Raw genomic sequence first — 23,202 nt, 5'->3', positions numbered from 1 at the left:
AGCTAAACCCAAGGTTTGCACCATTAAAAGTGGGCTTGACCTCTAACCCGATCCAACCCACACAAGTTGCATACCTAAGGCTTGCAATGATTTGATGCATTGACGTTATAGCATTAAAATATTTATAAATTAGTATTAGCCTGACTTAGGGGTAGACTTGGCAAAAAGTTGACCCAACCCAACCCGTAAAAACAGGGTTAGGGTATGATATTTAGCTATCCGAATGTGAAAATGACCCGACCCGACCCGACCTGACCCAAAAAAAAAACTAGATTGGGTTGGGTTGGGTTGGGTCATGGATCAATCCACTGACCCGATTGTCAATTCTAATTGGGATTATTTATGCATTGTTAGAAGTTTCCATTCTTTATTTTTTTCTATTTACTCTTTACTTTTTATTGTTTATTCTTTAAATTGTTAAATTTTCAAGTTTCTTATTTTATATTTGGAAATTTAAAGTTAATTATTTTAATTTTGGCATTTTTCATATAATTTTTCTTTATTTTTTAAAATTTCAATTATTTTTTGGGATGACTCGAATTGACCCATGGGTCAATCCTAATCCGAACATTTAAGGTTAGGGTATAGCATTTGACAACCTAACCCAAAATTCAGCCCGGCCCAAAATTCAACCGACCCAAAATCAACCCGAAGTACATTGACCCAACCCGTACCCGACCCACCCAACCCAATTGCTAGGTCTATTTAGGGGTTGTATCCCTTTCTTTTTATAATAATTGAAGTTATACCACCAAGGCCGGTATTGGGTTCGGTATCCCATTTTATTTAATCGGGTCGAATTCGGAATGAATAAGTGTTTCGAAAGTGACCCATTGGCAATTTGGCATCCCGGTTCCTTCCGTTGGGTATTTCTCCGAAAAGGAAAAAAATGCGAGTAATTTGAAATTCGGGCGAATAATCGGCGAGGAATTGACCTTTCGTATTCCTTGGCGACTTGGCGTGGGAAAAACGGAAAAAACGGCCAAAGCGTAAAGCGCTACTGGAGTGGTGCTGGTATGGTAGTTGTGACGGCGGTGGCAACAGCATCTCTCGCCTCCTCTTTGCTTCCATCTTTCTTCTCTTCAATTTGGGTTTCAGGTGCACTTCTAGCTAAGGGTTAGGGCTTGCTCAGGAACCAACTTGAGTTTCATCTCCACGTTGACGTTGCCTTCGTCGACGTCGTTGACCACTGCGTCCGCCATGCTGGGAGTGGAAACCCAAACGGTGGAGTGGCCTGCGAGCCGAGTCAGGGACACTTTCATCAGCTTCTTTGAAGGAAAATGTCATGTTAACTGGAAATCCAGCCCTGTTGTGCCTGCTAACGACCCCACTTTGCTCTTTGCTAATGCTGGTTCGATTTTCTCCAACTATACGTTTCAACCTTTCTTTCGAATTTACGATTGGTTTCGACTTAAATGGTTTTATTCTTTTTTATTGGGTCATATATTTTTCTAAAATTTTGATTTTTTACGAGTAAAGTTGGATGAATTGAATTTGTTTGTAACATTTTGATTGGATGGTAGTGTGCTACGTGGTGAACAAAAGAAAAGTGAACAATAAACCCAAATAGAGGGCATACAGTGGAAGGTAGTTTAAATTGAAAGTTGATGTAGTTCTCTTATATTATGACTTTCTTTAGTTGAGGCAACATCCGGTTCGCATTATGAAATAAAATTTTGTATGATATATAAATGCTTGGAAATCTATCACAACTTCCATTTAATTATTGGTGTAAGAGAGTAGAGGTGCAAAACATGGATTAGAATAAAGGGAAATACAAAGTACTAGGGCATGAGCGGGAATTGCAAAGGGTGAGTAGGTTTGCTGTTGCGAATGGTAAATTGGAGAAAATATATAAGTTATGATTTGCGATGGGTGTGAGGGTTTCAAGTAGGCTTACGAGCGTGAACTGAAAATGGGAGACTATGTTCAAATTGCAAAGTGGCAGGGAATGCAGAGAAAATATATAAGTTTTGAATTGTGATGGGTGCACATATTTCAAGTGGAATTATGAGCATGAGCTGCAAAATTGGGGAGTAGGTTCAAATTGCAAATGACACAGAATGCAAAATAGGAAGAATGTGAAAACAGGTCACGAGAGATAAGTAGATAACCATAAACACATGCATGAATAAATACAAGTAAATAAAAAAATAATAAAGTGTAAAAACAATGCATAACCACTTGACAATGTGGTCTAATAACTTGTGTTGATCTGGTATAACTGTCTAATATTTTGCCTTGAAAATAAAATTTTCCACATCAAGAGGAGGACAAAAAAGAAAATATCTTTTCCAGATAAGATCTGAAATTGACTATAGAACGGAAAACTTTGTATCATTTGGGGGAATTCTATCCATTTTACTGTTTTTGTACTTAGAATTTTCTCAGCTCTCAAGCTCACTCTAACTCTCCCGACTGTCAAAGCTCCACAAACCACAGCTGCTACTCTGGTAGCTACAATTTGTTTATTTGTTTATATCTACAAATAAGTCCAATTTCTTTGGGTACACACCGTGCTCTTTATATTTGTTGCAGAAAAAATGTTATTAAGGTGGATAGAACCAGTGGTCTTTGTTTTCTTTTGAGTTCCTTAGTTTCTACTTTAATTTGTTTTCTTTGGAGTGATTTAGTTTCTACTTTGACAAAAAGCAGCTGTATGGTTAAGGCAGCTAGGCAATACTTGCGTTTTGGCCTGGCAAGGCAAGTCAATGCTTAGGTGACAAAAATGAAGAGGTAACCATATACATATTTAATCTTTATGATGCATGTAACCATACTTCAATATTATGTAATTACTTGTTAGTTATATAAACTATTAAACCAGAAACTAAATCAGTAAATGGTTAAATGACAATCTATGACTTATTTCAGGAAAAATGAATAGATTTTTAAATAATCTTACTGGTTTAGAAGAAAGCACATGTATGCACATAGGAATTAAGATCATACTTTGTAGCTTTACATACACCCCTATTGAAGGTGTAAGAGGATGGCATCGCATAAGTACGTAGATCTGGATGACTTTGACTGAACCCCGGTTAGACTGGTCCATTTTTAGACCAATTAATTAATGGCCCAAGTGCTGACATTCTAGAACCGTAGAATGTTAATAAACAAGCATATATTGTAACCAAAAGATGGAATATTCTAGAAGAGCGAAGCATTCAGATTAAGCCATGAATATTCTAGAAGGATAATTAAACATGTGCATTAAATAAGAAAATGAGGGAACATTCTAGATTAAAGGGTAAAACTGGAAAAGAGAAAAATAAGAAAGATCTATGTCCAAGAAAATCCTGGAATGCAGCCAACCCAAATTTTATAAATAGGGGGTTCCATATCTATTTCAGGCACTTTGGAACCCATTGCTCCCATGGAGACCTGTTTCCTCTTTCTCCTTCCCTCTCTTCTCTTCTCTTCTCTTCTCTTCTCTCTTTTTCCTTCCTCTTGCAACCAGCAGCCACTTCCTTTCTTCCTTTCCGGAATTCCATCTCTGGTGAACTACAACGGCTTGATCCTTCACTGGAGGGTATGTATGCAGCTCCTCCAGGATTCCGGTTAACTCTTCTTCCCCTTTTTTTCTCTGTTTTCACAACCACCCAACTCCTCAGATTCTGAGTATAGATCACTACCTCCATGGCCTTACAGAAGGCATATTTAGTTATTTTCCCCCACTAAGAACCCAAGATGTTTATTTATGCTACTTGCCTAGTTAGCTGCGTAGGCAATGGGACCTCCAAATGCCTGGGCATGGCTTAACTACACTTAGAAGTAGATAGAGGCACACTCTGATGGGAAAAATATAAAGGGTGAAAATTTTAAATTCTTAGAAATTTATCTCACCCTAAATATATTTTTTGATGAATAAATAAGTGGTTTTGTTAAAGAGAACAAAAGAGAGTACAAACAGCCTTGGAGGAGGCATGAGGTGCTACCTCCCCTTTAGGGTGAGTACAGACCCAAATTTTAACAAGAACAGAATAAACTATAGGTTAGCCCAATACAAAGAAGCCCGAGAAACCCCTTGTTTGGCCAGAGAGTCTGCCAAAGCATTTGCTGATCTACTAATCCACTGCAAATTGATTAACATATTTCTTGTGACCCATTTCACATTTTCACTTTTTTAAGGATGTCTTGTGTGCCCAGGATGCGTCATCAAACACCTGGGACACCAGTTTAATAATTTATATTTTTCCAATCCTCAAAACTAAATAAAGAACATAGTTTAGTGGTGAGGAAGGGGTCGAATCCTCAGGGAAGCAAGGTTAAAAATTATTATTTTGTTCCAGACAAATAAGAAAAAGAAACAGATTTGGGATTTGCAGAAAATAAGAAAATAAAATTTATTAAAACTGAAATTAAATATTCAGAATTGAAAAAGACAAGAAATAAAATTCAGAAATTAAATAAAACTGAAATTAACAAGAAAATAAATAAAAATATGCCTAAATTCGGATCCAGTGGCGGTAGCTTTCCGGGAAGACAAACTGCAAGCCGTTCCTCCTCCGTTCAGCCCTTGAACCCCTCGAGACACCTTAGCCTTGAATTGGGTGAATTTAGATCTACAAAAGACAAAGAAAAACAGGAATTAAATCAAACCAAAATCGAAATTTGCAGAAATTAAATTGCTAGAAAATCTGAATAACAAAAAGAAATAAAATAAAACAAAATATAAATGGTGGATCAGCTCTAGTGGCGGCAGCTGCAGGTTGGGTGAACTGCTTGCAGGAACCCCTTCTAACAAGAACTGGGCGTCCTCCTTCCCGTAACCCTTGAACCCCTCAAGAAGCCTTGGCCTTGTGAACTGGGCTTACCAACCCCTTCACCAGGGCCCTTGGGGTCCTTTTTATAGAGAAGGGTGGACAAAACTGGGATTAGCCCCACCACACAACTCTTTTCAAGATTGATCTTTAAGTTGGAAGCACTCTCAAAGAAAGAAATTATATTCTTCAATTTCTGCACTCTCACCACTTCAGAACCTTCACAAAAAATTATAATGTCATTAACAAACTGAAGGTGGGTTACAGTGATTTGATTTCTTCCTATTCTCTAACCTCTTATTTATCCAGCCCTATCCCCTTTCGATAATAGCCTACTAAACACGTTAGCAATCAGTGTGAATAAGAAAGGGGAAAGCGGGTCTCCTTGTCTTAAACCCCTACAGGCAGGGAAGAAATCATTCACTCCCCCATTGACTAAAGCTGAATAATGGCAAGAGGAAAGGCAACCATTTATCCATTTACACCATCTGTCTCCAAAGCTGCACTCCCGAAGCACCTTTAACAGAAAGCTCCAATCTACCAAGTCGTAGGCCTTTTCAAGATCCAATTTGCAAACAAAACCTCGAGTTCTCAATCTTTTCATCTCCTCAACACACTCATTTGCTATTAAGATCTAATCAACTATTTGTCTTCCTTGAACAAAGGCACCTTGAGCTTAACTAATGAGAGAGGGAAGCACCTTTTTGATCCTCAAGGACAAAACCTTAACCAAAATCTTGTAGATACTTGTCACTAGGCTAATTGGTCTAAAATGTTTAGGATGTAAGGCCTCTTTCTTCTTTGGAACCAAAGCTAAGAATGTTGCATTGATTCCTCTAATAATAATGAAACTATCTTCAAACTCTCTAAAGACCTCAAGTAAATAATCTTTGATTATATTCCAGCAATCCTGAAAGAAAGCCATAGTGAACCCATCTGGCCCTGGTGCCTTAGATCTATCCATGGTAAACGTTGCTTGCTGTATTTCCTCCTCCTCAAAATTCCTTTCCAACCAAGCTTTGTCTTCTTTAGAGAGGTTTGGCCATTCCATATCAGTCAGCTCCAGTCTTCTAATGGCTTCCTAAGAATGGATTTGAAATGATTTACAAAGCAGTTGGCTATCTCTTCATAGGAGTCCAATTCTAGTCCATCCACTTCAAGTTTGGCCATCAAGTTTTTCCTTCTTCTCCCGTTGGCAAATTAATGGAAGAATATGGTATTTCCATCACCTTCCTTGATCCATTTATGTCTAGATTTTTGCATCCAAGAAATTTCTTCATGCAAAAGGATCTCTTCTAACTCCTTCAACCTCCATCTTAATTCTCTTTCTTGTCCACTCATTGTCCCAAGGGTGATCCTCTATTTGGGATAAAAGAGCTGATTTCAACTCCTATATTCACTCAAACTGGTCCCTATTCCGTTCTTTTAACTTTGTTCTTAGGCTCTTCAACTTTTTGAGGAATTTTACCCCTTTCCACTTCACTCTTCAGGTTTCACTCTGCTTTGCCTAAGAGCTACAGTGTAGATCAAAATCAAAGACCTCATCCAATCTGGCATTAGAAATCATAGCTAATGGCTGTAATACCTCATTTCTCCAGAGATGAAACGACCGCCCTAACACATGGACTATCACATTGTCCTCCACACTAAAATTCTTACAGTTTGAAAGAGGGGCCCACCTTGAGATGTAAAAGCACTAGCTTCTGACTGAAAATTTAAAGCCATGATTTCTATTTTGGATTCTCCCAAATCAAGCAGAGCCTTGCAGTTATCAAAAGAGGTAATAATAATTGAATTTTTTAATTTTAATTCTCGCAATATCACCTCTACTATTTTCCTCCAATCTTTTGGTTGAGTTGAAGTCTCAACCACAAGCTTTCTCTCCCATTCCTCTTTTCCTTCAACTGTCTCCATTTTGCAATTTCCCCTTCTCGTCTCAACAACTGTGAGGCTCTGTTTCTTGCTTTCTACCTTGCTAGAACTTTTATTTGCTTCTATTTCCTTTTCTGGTGTGATAGAATTTTCCAACCTGACTAAGAAGTTATCAAGCAACCCCACAACTTCCTTCCAGCCTTGGCCCTTTCTTCCTTCAGGGAAACATATCATCTGCTCCTTCCCCAAAGTATTCCAAGAGTGCAATAAAAGAACCTTTGGCATTCTTCCTGCATTCCACCTCATACCTTCTCCCTTCTGAACCACAATCCTTACGGTTTGGTTGCTTACCTTTGGAGCTTGCTACTACCAGGAAATCCTTCAGACAATCTATCACTTCAACTCCAACTATAAAAACCATAGCCTTCTTATCCTCCCTGATCTTCATGCCCGGTGTCCCTTTGATCTTCATCTCCTCAAGGTGGATGTCCTTAGCTTCAACCTTTAGAGATTTCTTCCATCTAGATGCTTCCTGAAACCTTCCTTCCATCACACAATACAGGTTTTGGAGCTGGATCCCCCTCCTCACCAGATGCTTCAACATTTATAAAAGCTTGTACTCCATGCTTTTGTCCAACACCAATTCAGAACTCACCCTAAACCCTAAATATTTTCAGAAATTGCAGTTGATTACCTTCATAGTGTAAAGCTTGTAGTTGTATAAAGAATTGTTTGGCTTTGTATAGGTTGGAAGAGAGTTAGGGGTTTTTGATTGCAAGAGAGTTGGTTTGTTGTTGCTGTTCTTTGGTTTTCTCGGGTTTGGCTTGTTGGGTGGTATTGTGGTTGATCCAGGGAGTGCAGATTTCAGCAGCAGTTTGATCCTGGTTGGGCAAATAGTGGTGCCACTTGGTTCGTTGCAGGACAGCTCGGGTTTAGATCCAGGGGGAGCGACTCGTAGTAAATGTCCACTAATTTCAACAGATGTTGAGCATAGTTCTGATTCACTCTCAGTTTAGCAGTCATAGGATCTGAGGTTGTCAGTTTCTGATGAAGTCAGAGTTGCTCGCAGCAGAGGTGTTAGAGGCAGAGATCAGACAGGTCGTTTCAGAGATGTTAAATCTAACAGTGGAGATTAGAGTGGGGGAGGTGTTAGTTTGTAGTTTGAAGGGTTTTTTATGTACTGTTTAGGTTTCGTTATGTAGGTTTGTTTTCCATCTGTTGGGGATGGAAGACATGTTGGTTTTGCAGTTCAGTGGTGGTTGGATTTTCCTTGATTTTTCTCTTTGTGTTGGTAAATTGTGTCTTTTCTCGGGTGATATCTTGTTACCTTTCTTTATGGTCTCTTTTTCTTTTTAATAAAATTTTTATTTTACCTTAAAAAGAATCTCTTAACATGAATATTCTGCTTGCTTCGTCTGGCTTCAGATTGTGCAAATTTGCTTATTATATGGTTGCATCTTTGTTAAGAGGCTGATCCAGATTGAGACGTCTTACTTTTTGCAGGCATGAACCAGTTCAAGCCAATCCTTTTAGGAACTGTTGATCCCAATACACCATTGAGTAAACTCACTCGTGCTTGTAACACCCAAAAGTGCATTCGAGCTGGGGGAAAACACAATGATCTTGATGATGTAGGAAAAGATACTTATCATCATACTTTCTTTGAGATGCTTGGTAACTGGTCATTTGGAGAGTACTTCAAGGAGGAGGCAATTGAATGGCGTGGGAACTTCTTACACAGGTTGGTAACATGATTTGGCCCTTCTTGCTTCATTCAAGTGCAGGGAAGTTTATCTGTAACATGATTTGAATTAACTGGTTTTCTCGCATAGTTGGTTTTGTATTTCCAAGAGTTTAAACAAGTCGGAAAAGATGTATGCAGCCCTAGTTGCAATTTAAAACCCTCACCTGATTATACAAACTTAATAAGGGCAGCCCAGTGCATGAGGCTCCTGTCAATGCAGGTCTGCGGAGGGACAGATGTATGCAGTCTTACTCTTGTACATACAGAGAGTCTCTTTCCAAACTGATTATACAAACTTATTGATTGATAAAAAATTGTACTGACTGCATGAACTTTGCATTCAAGAGCCTGACTTTCTTTTGATAATTGGAACCGTAATTTTGCTTTGTTGTTGGTATAATAACTAATTTTAGTTCTTAATTTTGTGATTATTTATCTTCAGGTGTATAAGCTACCTGCTGATCGGATCTATGCTACCTATTTTGGTGGTGATGAGAAATCTGGCCTTGGTGCTGATAATGAAGCTAGGGAAATATGGCTGAACTTTTTGCCTCCTGAACGTGTATTGCCTTTTGGTTCTAAAGTATGCTTTCCTTGAACAAATTTTCTCCTTTTCTTGTTCTGGTATTGGTCCCAATGCGTCTGGAGGGGTATCTGTTTTAAATATTAGAAACTTTATCCTTTTTTGGATGCATTATCTGTCTGAAACTTTACAACGGTGCTGTGCTTCAGATGAGTGTTTTGTTTTATAGTAAAGATAATCATTAAATAAAAAAGGATAAGCCATAGAAGCAGGGTCTGTTTGGGAGTAGCCATCCTCAATAAAATAACGCTCTTTATGTTGATCAATACATTGACACCCCTGAAATCCTATGTCTTTTCTCTCCGTTGTACTGGTAGAATAACACTCTTCATGTCCCAAAGCAAAGAAAACTTAGAGTAGTGGTCCTCAATAGAATTAAGCACATCCTTGTCATTTAAGTGACAATCCATCCAAACAAACCACAATTGGACCAACATCAACCAGTGTATGAATATTCACAATGAAGAGTGTGACACGTTGATTCTTTCTTATCACAGAATATTTTGTGTGCAAGTATATCACTATTGATACTTTAAAATGGTAAAAGAAGATCGAGGTGTCTTAGAGAATGAAACAATGTATATATCTGAAACATGAGAGGTTGATAAACATGTTATATGACAGGTCTTCCAGTGTTGTGTTCACAAAAACTAAGGCCGATAGAGACATGGAAAATCCTTTTTGAGTCATCCCATTTTGGCCTTGGAAAGCAAAAAACACATTACTTCTCAAATTTGAAATGCATCAGAAGTAACTGAGTGGATCAGATTACTGTGACTTCATTTTGTTTTGGATCTGAAAGATTAGACATTTTGTTGTATAGTGTGTGATAACTTTCTTCTCTTATTGCAATTTTAGCCTGTTGGGGTAAAGCCTATAAATGGATTCTGCTGGATACCATATCTTCTGTCTTATAGATGTTGGTTCCTAGATTGACATCTGATCTCTGTTCCATTCCAGTTTTGCCTTTATCTTTTCTAATCTCTGTTGTCCTGACCTTTGTACATTGTATTGAATTAATAGAAGAAGAGCCATTATCTTTCTGCTCTATGTTTTTCATCATTGTAGGACAACTTCTGGGAGATGGGTGATACTGGTCCTTGTGGGCCGTGCACTGAAATCCATTTTGACAGGATTGGTGGCCGAGATGCTGCTTCTTTGGTCAACAATGATGACCCCACATGCATTGAAATATGGAATCTTGTGTTCATTCAGGTACTAATTTTCCAATTTTACATTGTTATTTTTCATGGAGTTAATTTATTGTCCCTTTATTTCCATGTATCAGGGTACTCTTGCATTTGATTTTGCCTGATCTATGCCAGATTTCTTTTTCAGTTCAACAGGGAAAATGATGGTTCTTTGAAACCTCTGCCTGCAAAGCATGTAGACACTGGGACGGGTTTTGAAAGATTGACCTCAATTCTTCAAAACAAACTCAGCAATTATGATACTGATATCTTTTTTCCCATTTTTGATGCTATTCAACAGGTACAGCTACAATGTTGTAGGACTTTTTTTTTTGTAATCCTTATTATTGTTGTTAGTGATCGAATGTATAAATATATTCTTCCTGAAAATTCTACTTGGACCTAGTTTCTTTGTCAAACTTTGGGTAGTTTGATATTTCCTAGAAAAATCCTTTAAGGTTAAGAAATAAGAAGAAAATATGATACCTTATCTCAGCCTTCTGCTCCTCTTGGGTTGCCCTTCCTGTTAGCGAGATTTGGAGCAAGCCCACCCTCCTCGGGTTGGTAATTTTTGTTGGGAAATTTTCCTGAAAAGAATCAACACAATTGATCTGCTTCAAAGAAAGAGGCCCAATCTTTGTTTATCCCCTAATAGGTGTTCCCTTTGCAAAGCTGATGGGGAAACTGGCTACCACCTTTTGGTTTCTTGCCATTTTTCTAAGACTATTTGGGAGTGGGTTTTTTTTTTCTGCTTTTTGGGTGTATTTGGGTTCCCCCTGTGGATGTGCAAAGCCTGTTTTCACCCTCCTTCTTCAGTTTGCTTAAGAAAAGAGGGAGAATGATGTGGAGATGCATTAGGGCAGCAGTTTGTTGGTCTTTGTGGGAAGAAAGGAACTCACGTATCTTTTCTGAGAAGGAAATAACCTATGAGAGTTTAACAGAACTGATTCTGTTAAGGCTGGTCCATTGGCTGATATCTGTGGACCTATTCACAGATGTCTCACTGGATGACTTGATGAAAAACTGGAAAGAGATAGTTAACACTGCCCAATTTAAGAGGTGTTCTAGCCCCTCTTGGACATCCCCACCTTATAGATTCATAAAACTGAATATTGATGGCTGTAGTGTGGGGAATCCAGGGCCTTCTGGAATTGGGGGTGTGTTCAGGAATGAAGAGGGGATTATTTTAGCTTTGTTTTCAGGCCCTATTGGAGAAGGAGACTCACTTAGAGCTGAGATCTTTGCAGCTCTGGAAGGTATCCAAAAAACTAGGGATCTGAACTTCAGGAGGTTGATCCTTGAAGGTGATTCAGAGGTGGTGATTAGATGAATAAAGGAAGATAACAGCAGCATGTGGAGGTTTAGCAATGAAAGGAAGAAATCCAAATGACTTACTAGGGGGTATTGAGGTAAAGTACACCTGGGTGAAAAGGAGTGCCAATTCACTTGCTGATGGTCTAGCCAAACAAGGGGCATATAGGGATTCTGTATTTTGGGCTAATTTCTAAGTTTTTCTTGTAATCTATTGGTGGGGAGCTAAGACATTTTATCTCCCCCTTTCTTGTACTTATATTTCTCTTATTTAATAAAAGTTTTTAGTTACTGATAAAAAAAAGAAGAAAATATGATAGGTGTGCTTCCTTTCCACTAGATAATATTTTTCCTGGACTATGTTAGTATTAAAAGACAAGGTGAAAAGTAGGGGTGGCAACGAGCCAAGCTTTTCACGAGCTTAACCTAGCTCGAGCCCAATTCACTGAATCGATTATTAAATGAGCCAAGCTCGAGCCTACTAGAGCTTGGCTTGTGAGGCTCATGAGCCGGCTTGAATATTGATATTTAATATATATAATAATATATAATAAAATTATAGAAAATAATATATATAATAAAAGTATCATAATTATTAGTTATTATAATTCTTAATTTTTTAAATATCAAATAAAAAATATTCTTATATATAAATTTTTATTTTTATAAAATATTTTTCTCAAAATCGAGCTCGAGCTTATGAATTTTTGACTCGAGCCGAGCTCGAGCTCAAGGTTCTAGCTCGAACAGAGCTCAAGCTCGAGCATGAGCCTTGTAGAATAGTCTTGGGCCAAGCTCGAGCCTCGTACTACTCAGCTCGGCTCGGCTTGAATCCATCCCTAGTGAAAAGGCATGCTTTTTAATCAGTAACAAAAAAGATTTTATTGAGAGGAGAGATGGAAGAATATAAGATGTGTGAGGACCAACATACTAAAGCAGACAAAAAGATAAATTTATGGTTTACATTAATAAAGCAACAAAACTCTGACTTGAAAACTCTTTTTTTATCTTTTAATTTTATTGATAAATAGATCAAATTGTGCATTAATGTAAAATCCCTTTGGGGTATAAAATGGCAGCCCAGGCCTGACTAAAATATGATCTTTAAAAGGGAATTTCCATGTAAAGTCAAAAAAGTATTTTGTTTGTTTTAAACTAATTTTCTTGATTGGTCTAATTTTGTAAATCATATTAAATTAAACATATTATGCATGGTATTTTTTTATTAGTGATTTGTATGATTTATTAATTCATAGCCAAAGATAGTACATTTTAGGGAGAGGCACGAGATGTTACCTCCCCTTTAAGGAGGGGAGATAGAGGATACCATCAACCCTTTAGTTAATAAACATAACAAAGGACAAAGAAAATTACAGAGAAGCCCAATACAAGGAGACCTGAGTAGCCCCTTGTTTAGCAAGATAATCAGCCAAGGCATTAGCCGATCTACCCATCCACTGAAATCTAATTGTCATGTCCCTCAATAGCCATTTAACCTTCTTTAAAATATCCTTAAAGTCCCAAGTGACAGTACTCGGGTCAGCCAACCATCCTACTACCACCTTGGAATCTCCTTCAATTATTAAGTTTTGCACTCCAAGTTGATAAGCAATCTGTATCCCCTGTGCTGTAGCTAGGAGTTCAGCCCTCACAGAGTCTCCTATTCCCACCAATTCCGGAAAAAGGGCAATTATGTTGCTGTTCTCATTTCTCAGTACTCCACCAATCCCAGACGGTCCTGGGTTACACTAACTACTCCCGTCAAAGTTCAGCTTAACAAAACCCTCCATTGGCGGAGTCCAAGTTACTTGAACTTTAGGCTTCCTAGAGGAAGTGAGGGCAACTGCAGACCAATTCCTCATTAAATCATCGAAGGAGTAATTTTCAAAGAGCTTTAAGGATTTCAGCCACAAAATAGTCCTTGTAAGAATACACTCCTTGACCTCAAGAATGGTTGTTTCCTTCTCCTGAAAAATTCTGGAATTTCTCTCTTCCCAAATAGTCCAAAGGAGAGATGCTCTTAAACACTTCAACATAGTTCTCCCTCTTCTTGTGGTCCACACAAAGGTAGATAGGGAAAACAGCAAATTTACCTCAGCTGGCAAGTTCCACCTGCACTCAAACAAATCAAATACCCAATTCCAAATGGCTGCAGCAAAAAGGCAAGAAATCAATAAGTGGTAACAGTCCTCATTCTGCGCTTTGCACAAAGTATACCAGTTAGGGGATAAACATAAGAAAGGTCTTTTCTTCTGCAGGTTATTCATCGTATTGATTTTACTGTAGTAGACTTCCCAACAAAAAACAGTTATTTTGGGGGGAATAGGCCTAGACCAAACTTCCTTAACTGGAAGCCCAAAGAGAGGAACTAGAGCAAAGGGATTTAAAGAAAGATGCACAAGTAAACGACCCTTTCGGAGTCAAAGTCCAAATCCTCCTATCAGAATTGAGTGGGTCCAAGCAAACAGAATCAAGTAACAATAAGAGCTCAGAAGCTGATAAGGATTCCTCATCCCTCAACCCTCTATGGAAGCCAAGGTCCCAATTTGTAGACAAAGGGGAACAGCCAAGGTCCCAATTATGCATGGTATATTTTATTGTGCACGCTATTCATAAAAAATAATTATTGTACACAGGAAAAGGGGTGGGGGAGAAAATCTATTGTGTGATAGTTATTGGAGTTGTCTATATATATTAGGCTTTAGAGTGGCAACAATAGCCTTTGAAATTGATTTGTTAGTTATTGAGTTTTAACTTTAACAAAGGTAAGTCTGAGAAGACTCTTCCTCTGTTTGATCTATTTTAGGCAACGGGGGCTCGATCATATTCAGGAAAAGTTGGACCAGATGATGTAGACAAAGTTGACATGGCTTACAGGGTTGCATCTGATCACATAAGAATTCTTTCATTTGCAATTGCTGATGGTTCTTGTCCAGGTAGGATTCCATGCACTTGAACTCCAAAATGCTTCTTCACCCGTTCTCATAGTTGTCAACATGTCTTGGCAATTCTAGGCAATAGTCGAGTACCTAATCACCTGGTAAATAGAATTTTATGAAGAGAAAACTAAATTCTAGGTTAGTTTCATAATTTTACATACCAAACAACATTCATACAAATTGAAAAAAATAGCCTCTTTATAATAACATTAATTTTCCGCTAGAAATGTAGAAAATCATTGTATCTACAAGGTAGTAGCATTTTAAATCAATTAATTTTATTTTTTCTTGATTGGTAATGAGTTATTTACAAATGGTACATAGAATGCCAAACATTACCCTGTGAGGTTGGCTCCTGCCCCTCCTCTTACATATGGATTGTTTTTTCTTTTTCTTTTTTTCTTTCTTTTTATATTTCTTCTCCCAGGTGACCACTCGCCATCTTTCTTGTACTCCCTTTTTCCTTTAATAAAATTTTATTTTTACCTTCAAAAGAAAAAGGGCATGGGGTGAAGTAGTAAGAAATAATTTAAATGTTCATAACTTAACAATAGTTAAAGCATTAAACAGAATGGAATGAAACATGATTCGTGCAGTCAATCCTATATGGTTGGGATAAGGTTTAGATGATTTTTTTTTTGTAGTAAGAAATAATTTAAATGTTCACAACGCCATGTTCATACAGCTGCACATCAAGAGCATCTCTTGTACTACATATCCTGATGTTCTTGATGTGTGGCTGTGTGAATGTGGCCAGCAATGTGTTGTTGTCATCCGATCCGGTTCAATCTGATTGCTAAATGGGCCTTACTTGATCCATTTTTTGTCAAATTATAAACAGATAATCCAAGTCCATGATACTTGGATTGAATTTTGGATTCTGACAATCAGGTAAAATTGGCAGCCTCAACTGGGTTTGTTCTAACTTGTCTCTTAATAGGTATCTGAACAGTAAAAGTTGGGGAGAAGGAAAGAACCAAGGAGGCATTGATTGAAGTCATAACCCCAAGAATTGCACAATGGGCCAAGACCTCGGTTCTTTTCTCAGCTTTTAAAGTTGATGATTTCTTCAGATCTTGGGGGGCTACAGGCCTACAACTGTCTCTTCTAGAAGACAGATTGCGGCAGTGGATTGGTCACCTCCACCTTGTGGCTGGTTGAAACTAAATTTTGATGGGAGTTGTGTGGGCTACCCAGGCCCCTCTGGAATTGGAGGGGTGTTTAGGAATGAGGAAAGTAATATTTGTGCCTTATTTTCAGGTCCAGTTTGAGCAAAATGATGTGGCTACAGCAGAATTTTTAGCTGCTGTCTTTGGTCTTGAGAAAGCCAAGGAATTGGGTTTTGAAAAGCTAATCATTGAAGGAGATTCCAAAGTAGTGGTGGATTGGTTAAAGAAAGTGGAATGAGTCTCTTGGCATCAAAGGAACGACCTTAGGAGATACAAATGGCTTTCTAGGGACATGTCTATTCAAGTCCAATGGGTCAGAAGATCTGCCAACTGTTTGGCGGATGGTCTTGCTAAGCAAAGAGTACAAAGACAGTATGTTTTGGGCTCAGTTGGAATGCTTGGGGTTTAGACACAGGGTGTCTATTTGTATCCTTCACAACTTCTTGTTGTACTTCATTATTTTTTTCTTAACAAATTCATTTTCTGAGTTTCTGATAAAAAAAAAGTTGCATGAAATTTTTTCCAGTTTCCTGGTTGAGACATCTTAAAGTTATTGTTGAATGAATGTTCCATTTGACAACAATATCAAAGCAGAGGAACTTGTTATTATGCAGAATTAGATTTTCATTGGACTTTGAAATGGATACTGTATTTGTATTTTGAATATTATTTATTAAAACTGTTGTCTGACTTTCTTATTTTGTTCTTTATCCCGTTTGTCAAGACCTTTGCCTGTTGGTATCATATTCTATTCTTTTAATGAATTTTCCATCAACTGTTGCATTAAGAGGGGGAATTTCCAACTTGACCGTGTTGTTATTCTGCTGTAAAATGTAGGCAATGAAGGTCGTGAATATGTGCTGAGACGCATTCTTAGGAGAGCTGTTCGCTATGGAAATGAAGTCCTAAAAGCTCAAGAAGGTTTTTTCAGTGGGTAGAAATGATAATAAATAATGCTATTCACATGGAATGCATGGCTATTTTCTGGAGGTTCTGCTTTCATTCTTTTTTCTTTGATTGAACTTGACATTATTCTTATTGGTATTAAAAAGTACCTTCTTGGCCTACAGGGTTCTTAAGGGCAAGGTAAATCTAAATCTAATAGTTTTTGCTGTCCATATTTATCATAATTTATTCTAATGGTTGTATTTGTATCTAGGCTTGTAAATGTTGTGGTGAAGGTGATGGGGTATATCTTCCCGGAAATGAAACAACATGAAGTAAATATCAGAAACATTATTGCATCAGAGGAAACAATCTTTGGAAAGACATTACTTAAGGTAGCCATTATGATTCTAATGTGAATGATAAATAAAAAGAGGACCATTTGATTATCCAGTGCTTGTCCTAAACATTCAGGGTCTTTGGTGGGGTGACTGGATACAAAACTAATCTCCAATATTTGCCCAAAATAGCTGCTCTCAGAGTTGAACCAACAATGCGCATGATAAATATAAATGTTTATTTTATTTTGAATTAATAAATTCTTTTAATCTCTTTTTTTCAAGACCACCATCATAACATCATCTAAACCTTTTTCCGACTATATGGGGTTGGCTACATGAATCCTGTTTTTCCATTCTGCTTTGTTTTAATGCCATATCCATTGTTAAATTATTAGCACGTAAGTCGTTTCTTGCCTCTTTGACTCGTGCCCATTTTGGTCTACCCCTACCCCTTCTAGGCCCTTCAGCTTGCAACAGATCACTTCTTATGGCTTCTGTCAAACATATTCTGTGACGTGTCAAAACCATCTTAGTCTTTCATTGTATCACCTATTGGAGCTACTCCTAGGTTTCTTCAAATGAACTTCTTTTCTGATCCTATCCTTCTGCCACACTCATTTTTTGGACATGTTTTTTGACTGCCCAACACTCTGCTCCATGCAGCATAGCTGGCTTTATAATTATTTTATAGATTTTCCTTCTAATCAAAGTGGTATTTGCCTGTCACATAAGATTCCAGATGCAGCCCTCCATTTTGTCCATCTTGCTCTAATTCTATGGGCAGCACCCTCCTCAATCTCAACCTATAAGAGTGGGGAATTGGAGAAGATCCATTGCATAGCACATGATGGGGTAAATGCCAATTGTTGTCTATAGAAATCATGACCCACAAATTGGCAATACCTCACTAGGCAAGACATGTAATTGAAGAATGGCCACACCCAGACAGAAAAATATGCGAAAGCCAAAGGGACGAGGAAAGAATATCGTAGAGAGCATCCTCAGGGACATGTGTCGGGAAAGGAGTGACCAAGTACCAAGGTCCATGAGGACATGTTTTGACATCCTGACCAACCTGTATGGCAATATAACAAAGCAATCCCAAACTTTCAGGAATCATTGTCTGCCATGACACAGAAAGAGGAAACTTTCTGAGGTTAGGATATCACAATCTCTAACCTCCCCTATGGGCCTATGTGAGATTGATTATAAATAATAGGATTTCATTGAAGGAGGACACTAAGCATTATCCCTATTCTCTAATAGCTCTAAACATATCCAGTCTCTCCCACTCTGTCTCTCTCCTTGGTTGCAGAAAGAGCCATCACCCTGTTCTTCAGACAAACCCCCACTGAGTTCAGCCTGAACCTCCTACACTCCCTTTTAAGTCTACGATTCTATAATTTGAAACTACTTGGATATTTCTCAAGAGACTGTTCATTTGCTCGAATCCCCCTTTCTTTCTGTAGTTTATCTTTAGGATGGCCTTATTTGAATTTCATTGATGAGGGGTGCAACAAACTTGGGGTTGGCTTGAACCCAGTAAATCCATTCCAAGCCTTCGGTCAAGCTGGACATACATCGTATGACATCAGGTTGGGCTACTCCCCCAACCTGACCTAAGCCTGGTTTAGTCATGAGTTGAGGCCTTGACAAACTTATCCCATACTTAGCATGACAATAAACATCTGTGTAACATATGTCATTGGACATATGTAAGGAACACAAGTGTACATGTCCCAACCAAGTTGTGTTTGTTCTAACAAGTAGAAACTGTGGTTAGTGTGGGAATAGACCAGCTTAGGTTTTGAAGCTGGGTTGAGTTGAACCTAAAATCCAACCCACCAGACATGTTGCATCCCAAGTTTTTAAGTGCAAATATTTGTGTTAGGCTTCATCTTAGGTATCTCATGAGATTACTCATTTAATAATTCCAGAAATTTGATTGACTGTTCACCTGTCTACAGGGAATTTAGCATTTTAAGAAGGCTGCACAGGATTTTCAGGGAAAGACTTTGAGTGGACAGGCAAGTACATTTCTAATGCGTAGCTTATATGCACACAGAGAACACACACATGAATGCATAAATGCATATATAAATGAATATTCATTAGTCATATACCAAGTAGCTGTTATAAGTTTGATCTTACTATAAATTGACACTGTTTTTGGGAACCATTTAAATCGATATATGTAACAGTAGAAATCTGCTGAATTCAAAAATATGAAAAGAAAAAGTAGTTTCTTGAAGAGAGAAGGAAGAGAGAAGAGATTGAAAAGAAAAGAGATCAATAATCTGGCCGCTGCCCCCTTCACTTGTTATTTATATTAAAAATATAAGAGTGCAAAGACAACTATGCCCTTATAGGGCGGCAAAACATAAAACATCATATAAAATACTGAAAAAAAATAATAAAATTTGGACTCACATAACTACTGTGGTCCCCACTTTCTATCTAACAACTAACATAAAAATCTACTCATAAAACAACACAAAACTGATTAATCTTCAACACTCCCCCTCAAGTTGGGAGTAAATGTCACACATTCCCAACTTGCGTAGATCATGTTCAAGCTTGTTCTTTGCAACTCCTTTAGTGGGAACATCAGCCAACTGTAACTCTAAAGAGACATAAGGCAAGCAAACTTCTCCTGTTGTTACCCTTTCTCTTATGAAGTGCCTATCAACTTCAATGTGTTTTGTCGTGTCATGCTGAATTGGATTGTGGGCAATATTGATTGCAATCTGATTGTAACAGTACAACATCATAGGTTCCTCTGCTTTCACCCCAATCTCACTCAATAGGGGTCTAACCCAAAGTAGTTGTGAAACACCATGAGCCATGGATCTATACTCAGCCTCTGCACTTGACCTAGCCACAACCACTTGCTTCTTACTCTTCCATGAGATCAAGTTTCCACCTACAAAGGTACACACTCCTGATGTAGATCTCTTGTCATCTAAGCACCCTGCCTAGTCTGCATCTGTATAGGATTCTAGCTTCAGATTTTCTTGCAACCTCAATCCTCAGGAAGTATTTGAGCTCACCAAGATCTTTGATCTCAAATTCTAGCTGCAGTAACTTTTGAGATCATCAATCTCCTCCAGATTATTTCCTGTAACCACTATATCATCCACATACACAATCAGAATTGACACAAGAGCATCTCTCCTCTTCACAAAGAGGGTGTGATCAGACTGGGTTTGTGTACCCAAAACGGATAAGTGCCCCTCTGAACCTGTCAAACCAAGCCCTAGGTGACTGTTTCAGGCCATACAATGATTTTCTGAGTTTGCACACCTTTCCTTTACCAACATTTTCATAAAAACCTGTTGGAATGCCCATATATACCTCCTCCTATAAATCATCGTTGAGGAATGCATTTTCAACACCAAGCTGAAACAAGGGCCATGAATAGGTGGCTGATAGAGAAAAGAATATGAATTGAACTCATCTTAACTACCGGTGTAGGTATATAGTGCTCGCTCAACCCTCAGAGCACAATAAACACTGCATTGATACCATGTGGACGCTTGTGATCACTCTGCAACCAATCTACCCTCTGTGACGAGCCTACAGTGCGTCACACATCTGCAATGAAACCACAACACATCGCAAAACTGCAATAAGCCCATGGTTCATCGCACACTTGCATTGAACCTATTCTTAGCTCAAGCCAAAGCAAACCCGGGTTGAACCTGCGATGAGTTTCACACGCATTGGGCTCTACGATAAACCCTCAATCGCTACGACCCCCCGGTTCACTAAGAACCGAGCCCAAATTTTACCTACAGGTGTAATATCGAAGAGACAAACGTGACAAGGTGCCACATAAGTTTGACAAGATGTCATCCGCCAAACGGTGACGTCACTAGCGCCCGTCAGTTAAGTAGGGTGCGCAAAAGATAGTAGCACACGTGGGTTATGAGGATCTCCGAGTGAAAGGAAAGTTGATCCTCAGAAAGATCCCCATAGGGACATGAGGTGAAACCTTAGCAGTGCCCTTAATGATTGACAACATATCCAATATCCCCTTTCCTAGTAGGAAACAAGCACCTCTAGCTCCTTCCTTTTAGGATCTCAGGATCTCCCCCATAAATAGTGATCCTCGTAATGAAAATCGACCAACCATCGAGTATCCTCATCATTGATTCTTGACTCTATCCTTCTTTCTTGATGCCCTAGCCTCAGATTCAATCCCCTTTGCCCATGGTCTTTCTCTATCTTTCAAAGAGGCTGCCTCCTTAATCTAGCCACTACCTCACCTACAACCGGTGCAAAGGTTTCCAGGTAATCAATGCCATAGGTCTGAGTATACCCTTTTGCTACCAACCTTGCCTTGTACCTCTCTATCCTGCCATTGGCCCTGTACTTTATAGTGAATAACCATCTACATCCGACTGTCTCCTTGGCTGGAGGAAGATCAACTATTTCTCAAGTTTGATTTTTAACCAAGGCTTCCATCTCTTCTTGCATGGTTGTTTTCCACTCAGGTTTGGAGAGAGCCTCAGTAACATTCTTGGGTATAGACACAGAATCCAGGGAAGAAAGGAAAGCTTGGTAGGCCAACAAGGCACTGCAGGAAAGATGGTGTGAAATGCAATGGGCTATACACTTTCTCTTCCCTTTGTGAAGTGCAGTGGGAAGATCAAGGTCAGTGGGATCAACTGCAACAATAGTGTTAGGTATAGGAAGTCAGGAACATTATCATTAGAAAAAATAACAAGCTCAGACTCAAGGGGAATACCTGGAATTGTATCTGTTGAATTTGGAGATTCAAAGGGACTGATGGAGAGTGGTGTGGGTTGAGGATGTGTGGAGTCAACCATCGGTTCCTCGTAGTGGCTCAAGCAATGAAACTGATGGAGGCACAAAGGAAACATGAAGAGGAATAGACTATATGTTCTCCTCCCCAAAACTCTCCCCCTGAGGAGAACCACTTGAGAAGAAGGTGAATTAAAAAAAAGTAACATCCATAGTGACAAATCTGCTCCTTGACATAGGGTCATAACAACAATACCCCTTTTGGTTTTGAGCATACCCAAGGAAAACACATTTCTTGGCCTTAGGATCCAACTTCTTACAATGGGGTTCAAGAATGTGAACAAAGGAAACACAACCAAAAGCCTTCAGAGGTATGTGAAACATCTCCCCATCTGGAAAAAGAAGGTTGATTGGCACCTTAAACCCCAAAGTTCGTGAAGGAACACGGTTAATCAAACGCACGGCTGTAAGAACTACATTTCCCTAAAAATGAACAGTAACTGAAGCGCACACCATAAGACTTATTGCCACCTCCACAATGTGTCTATTTTTTCTCTCTACTACTCCATTCTATTGCGGTGTATATGCACAACTGCTTTGATGAATTATACCATGCTCTAAAAAATATGGGGTTAGGTCCTTCTCAAAATACTCTCTGGCATTATCTGATCTGAAGGCCTTAGTTCTCACTCCAATTTGTGTGAGAACCATCTAGTGGAACTATCGTACCAAGTTAGGAACCTCATCTCATGAGATCTCATCAAATATATCCAAGAATATTGTGTATAATCATCCACAAACAAGAGAAAATATCGGTAGCCACACATGGAGGGAATTTGATATGGTCCCCATACATCAGTGTGAACAACATTAAAAGCAAAAGTACTTCTTTTATTACTTGGTTTAAAAGAATGTCTCAATGTTTTCCCAATTGACAACTCTCACACTCCAAGGTAGATAATTGAACATACTCAAATAACTTTGGAAAAAGAAATCTCAATGAACTAAAAGAAAGATGTCCCAAGTGATTATGCCAGAGCATAATCTAACTCATTGACTCTGATCCACTACTATTGCTATTGCTAACATGGTGGCTCTGATTTCTCGGAATCTCATCCAGAAGGTAGACTCCATTCACATCACGACCACTCCCAATTATCTTCTTTGACTCCAGATCTTGCAAAACACAATTATCAGGAAGAAAGTTCACTGAACAATTCAATTTTTTGTTAAAGAACTAACAGAAAGTAGGTTGGTATGAAATCTAGGGACATATAAGACAGAAGATAAAGTAATATCATTGGTCACTCTAACTGTCCCCTTCCCAGCGATGGGAATATGTGAACCATATGCTATTAGAGACTCTGTCTCTACCAGAGCACAACTTATAAGAACTGAAAAGGGTAGGAACATTAGTCATGTGCTCAGATGCTCTCGAGTCTGTAACCCAGGGAGGTCCCTCCTTACCTGAAGTGGATGCAAGATTTGCAGTTGCATATGAACTACCTATATGTGCAAAAGAAGTGGTGTAATTGGTTCCTACACTCTGTTGTCCATCTAAAAGGCTAGTTGTATCTTTCTTACTCATAAGCTGTCCAAACCTCTCCAATTCTGTTCTCACTGCTGCTACTGCAATGG

General features: G+C 38.6%; 1 protein-coding gene across 1 annotated transcript in view; it reads left to right on the top strand.

Moving 5' to 3' along the window:
* Window positions 1-1,019: 1,019 nt before the first annotated feature.
* The window catches only part of LOC148869758 (alanine--tRNA ligase-like), a 55,788-nt gene continuing 33,605 nt past the window's right edge, over window positions 1,020-23,202 (top strand). The window contains 11 exon segments of the mRNA XM_088972769.1: window positions 1,020-1,351; window positions 8,139-8,354; window positions 8,357-8,376; window positions 8,822-8,962; window positions 10,031-10,177; window positions 10,301-10,453; window positions 14,270-14,399; window positions 16,409-16,492; window positions 16,642-16,657; window positions 16,731-16,851; window positions 18,765-18,824. Coding sequence (XP_088828895.1) covers window positions 1,201-1,351; window positions 8,139-8,354; window positions 8,357-8,376; window positions 8,822-8,962; window positions 10,031-10,177; window positions 10,301-10,453; window positions 14,270-14,399; window positions 16,409-16,492; window positions 16,642-16,657; window positions 16,731-16,851; window positions 18,765-18,824 — 1,239 coding nt within the window. The 5' untranslated portion in view covers window positions 1,020-1,200.

This window comes from Nelumbo lutea, chromosome 2 (genome assembly GCF_056320005.1).
Source record: "Nelumbo lutea isolate HS-2025 chromosome 2, American lotus-T2T, whole genome shotgun sequence".
NCBI lineage: Eukaryota > Viridiplantae > Streptophyta > Magnoliopsida > Proteales > Nelumbonaceae > Nelumbo > Nelumbo lutea.
This window is presented reverse-complemented; position numbering and strand designations above follow the sequence as displayed.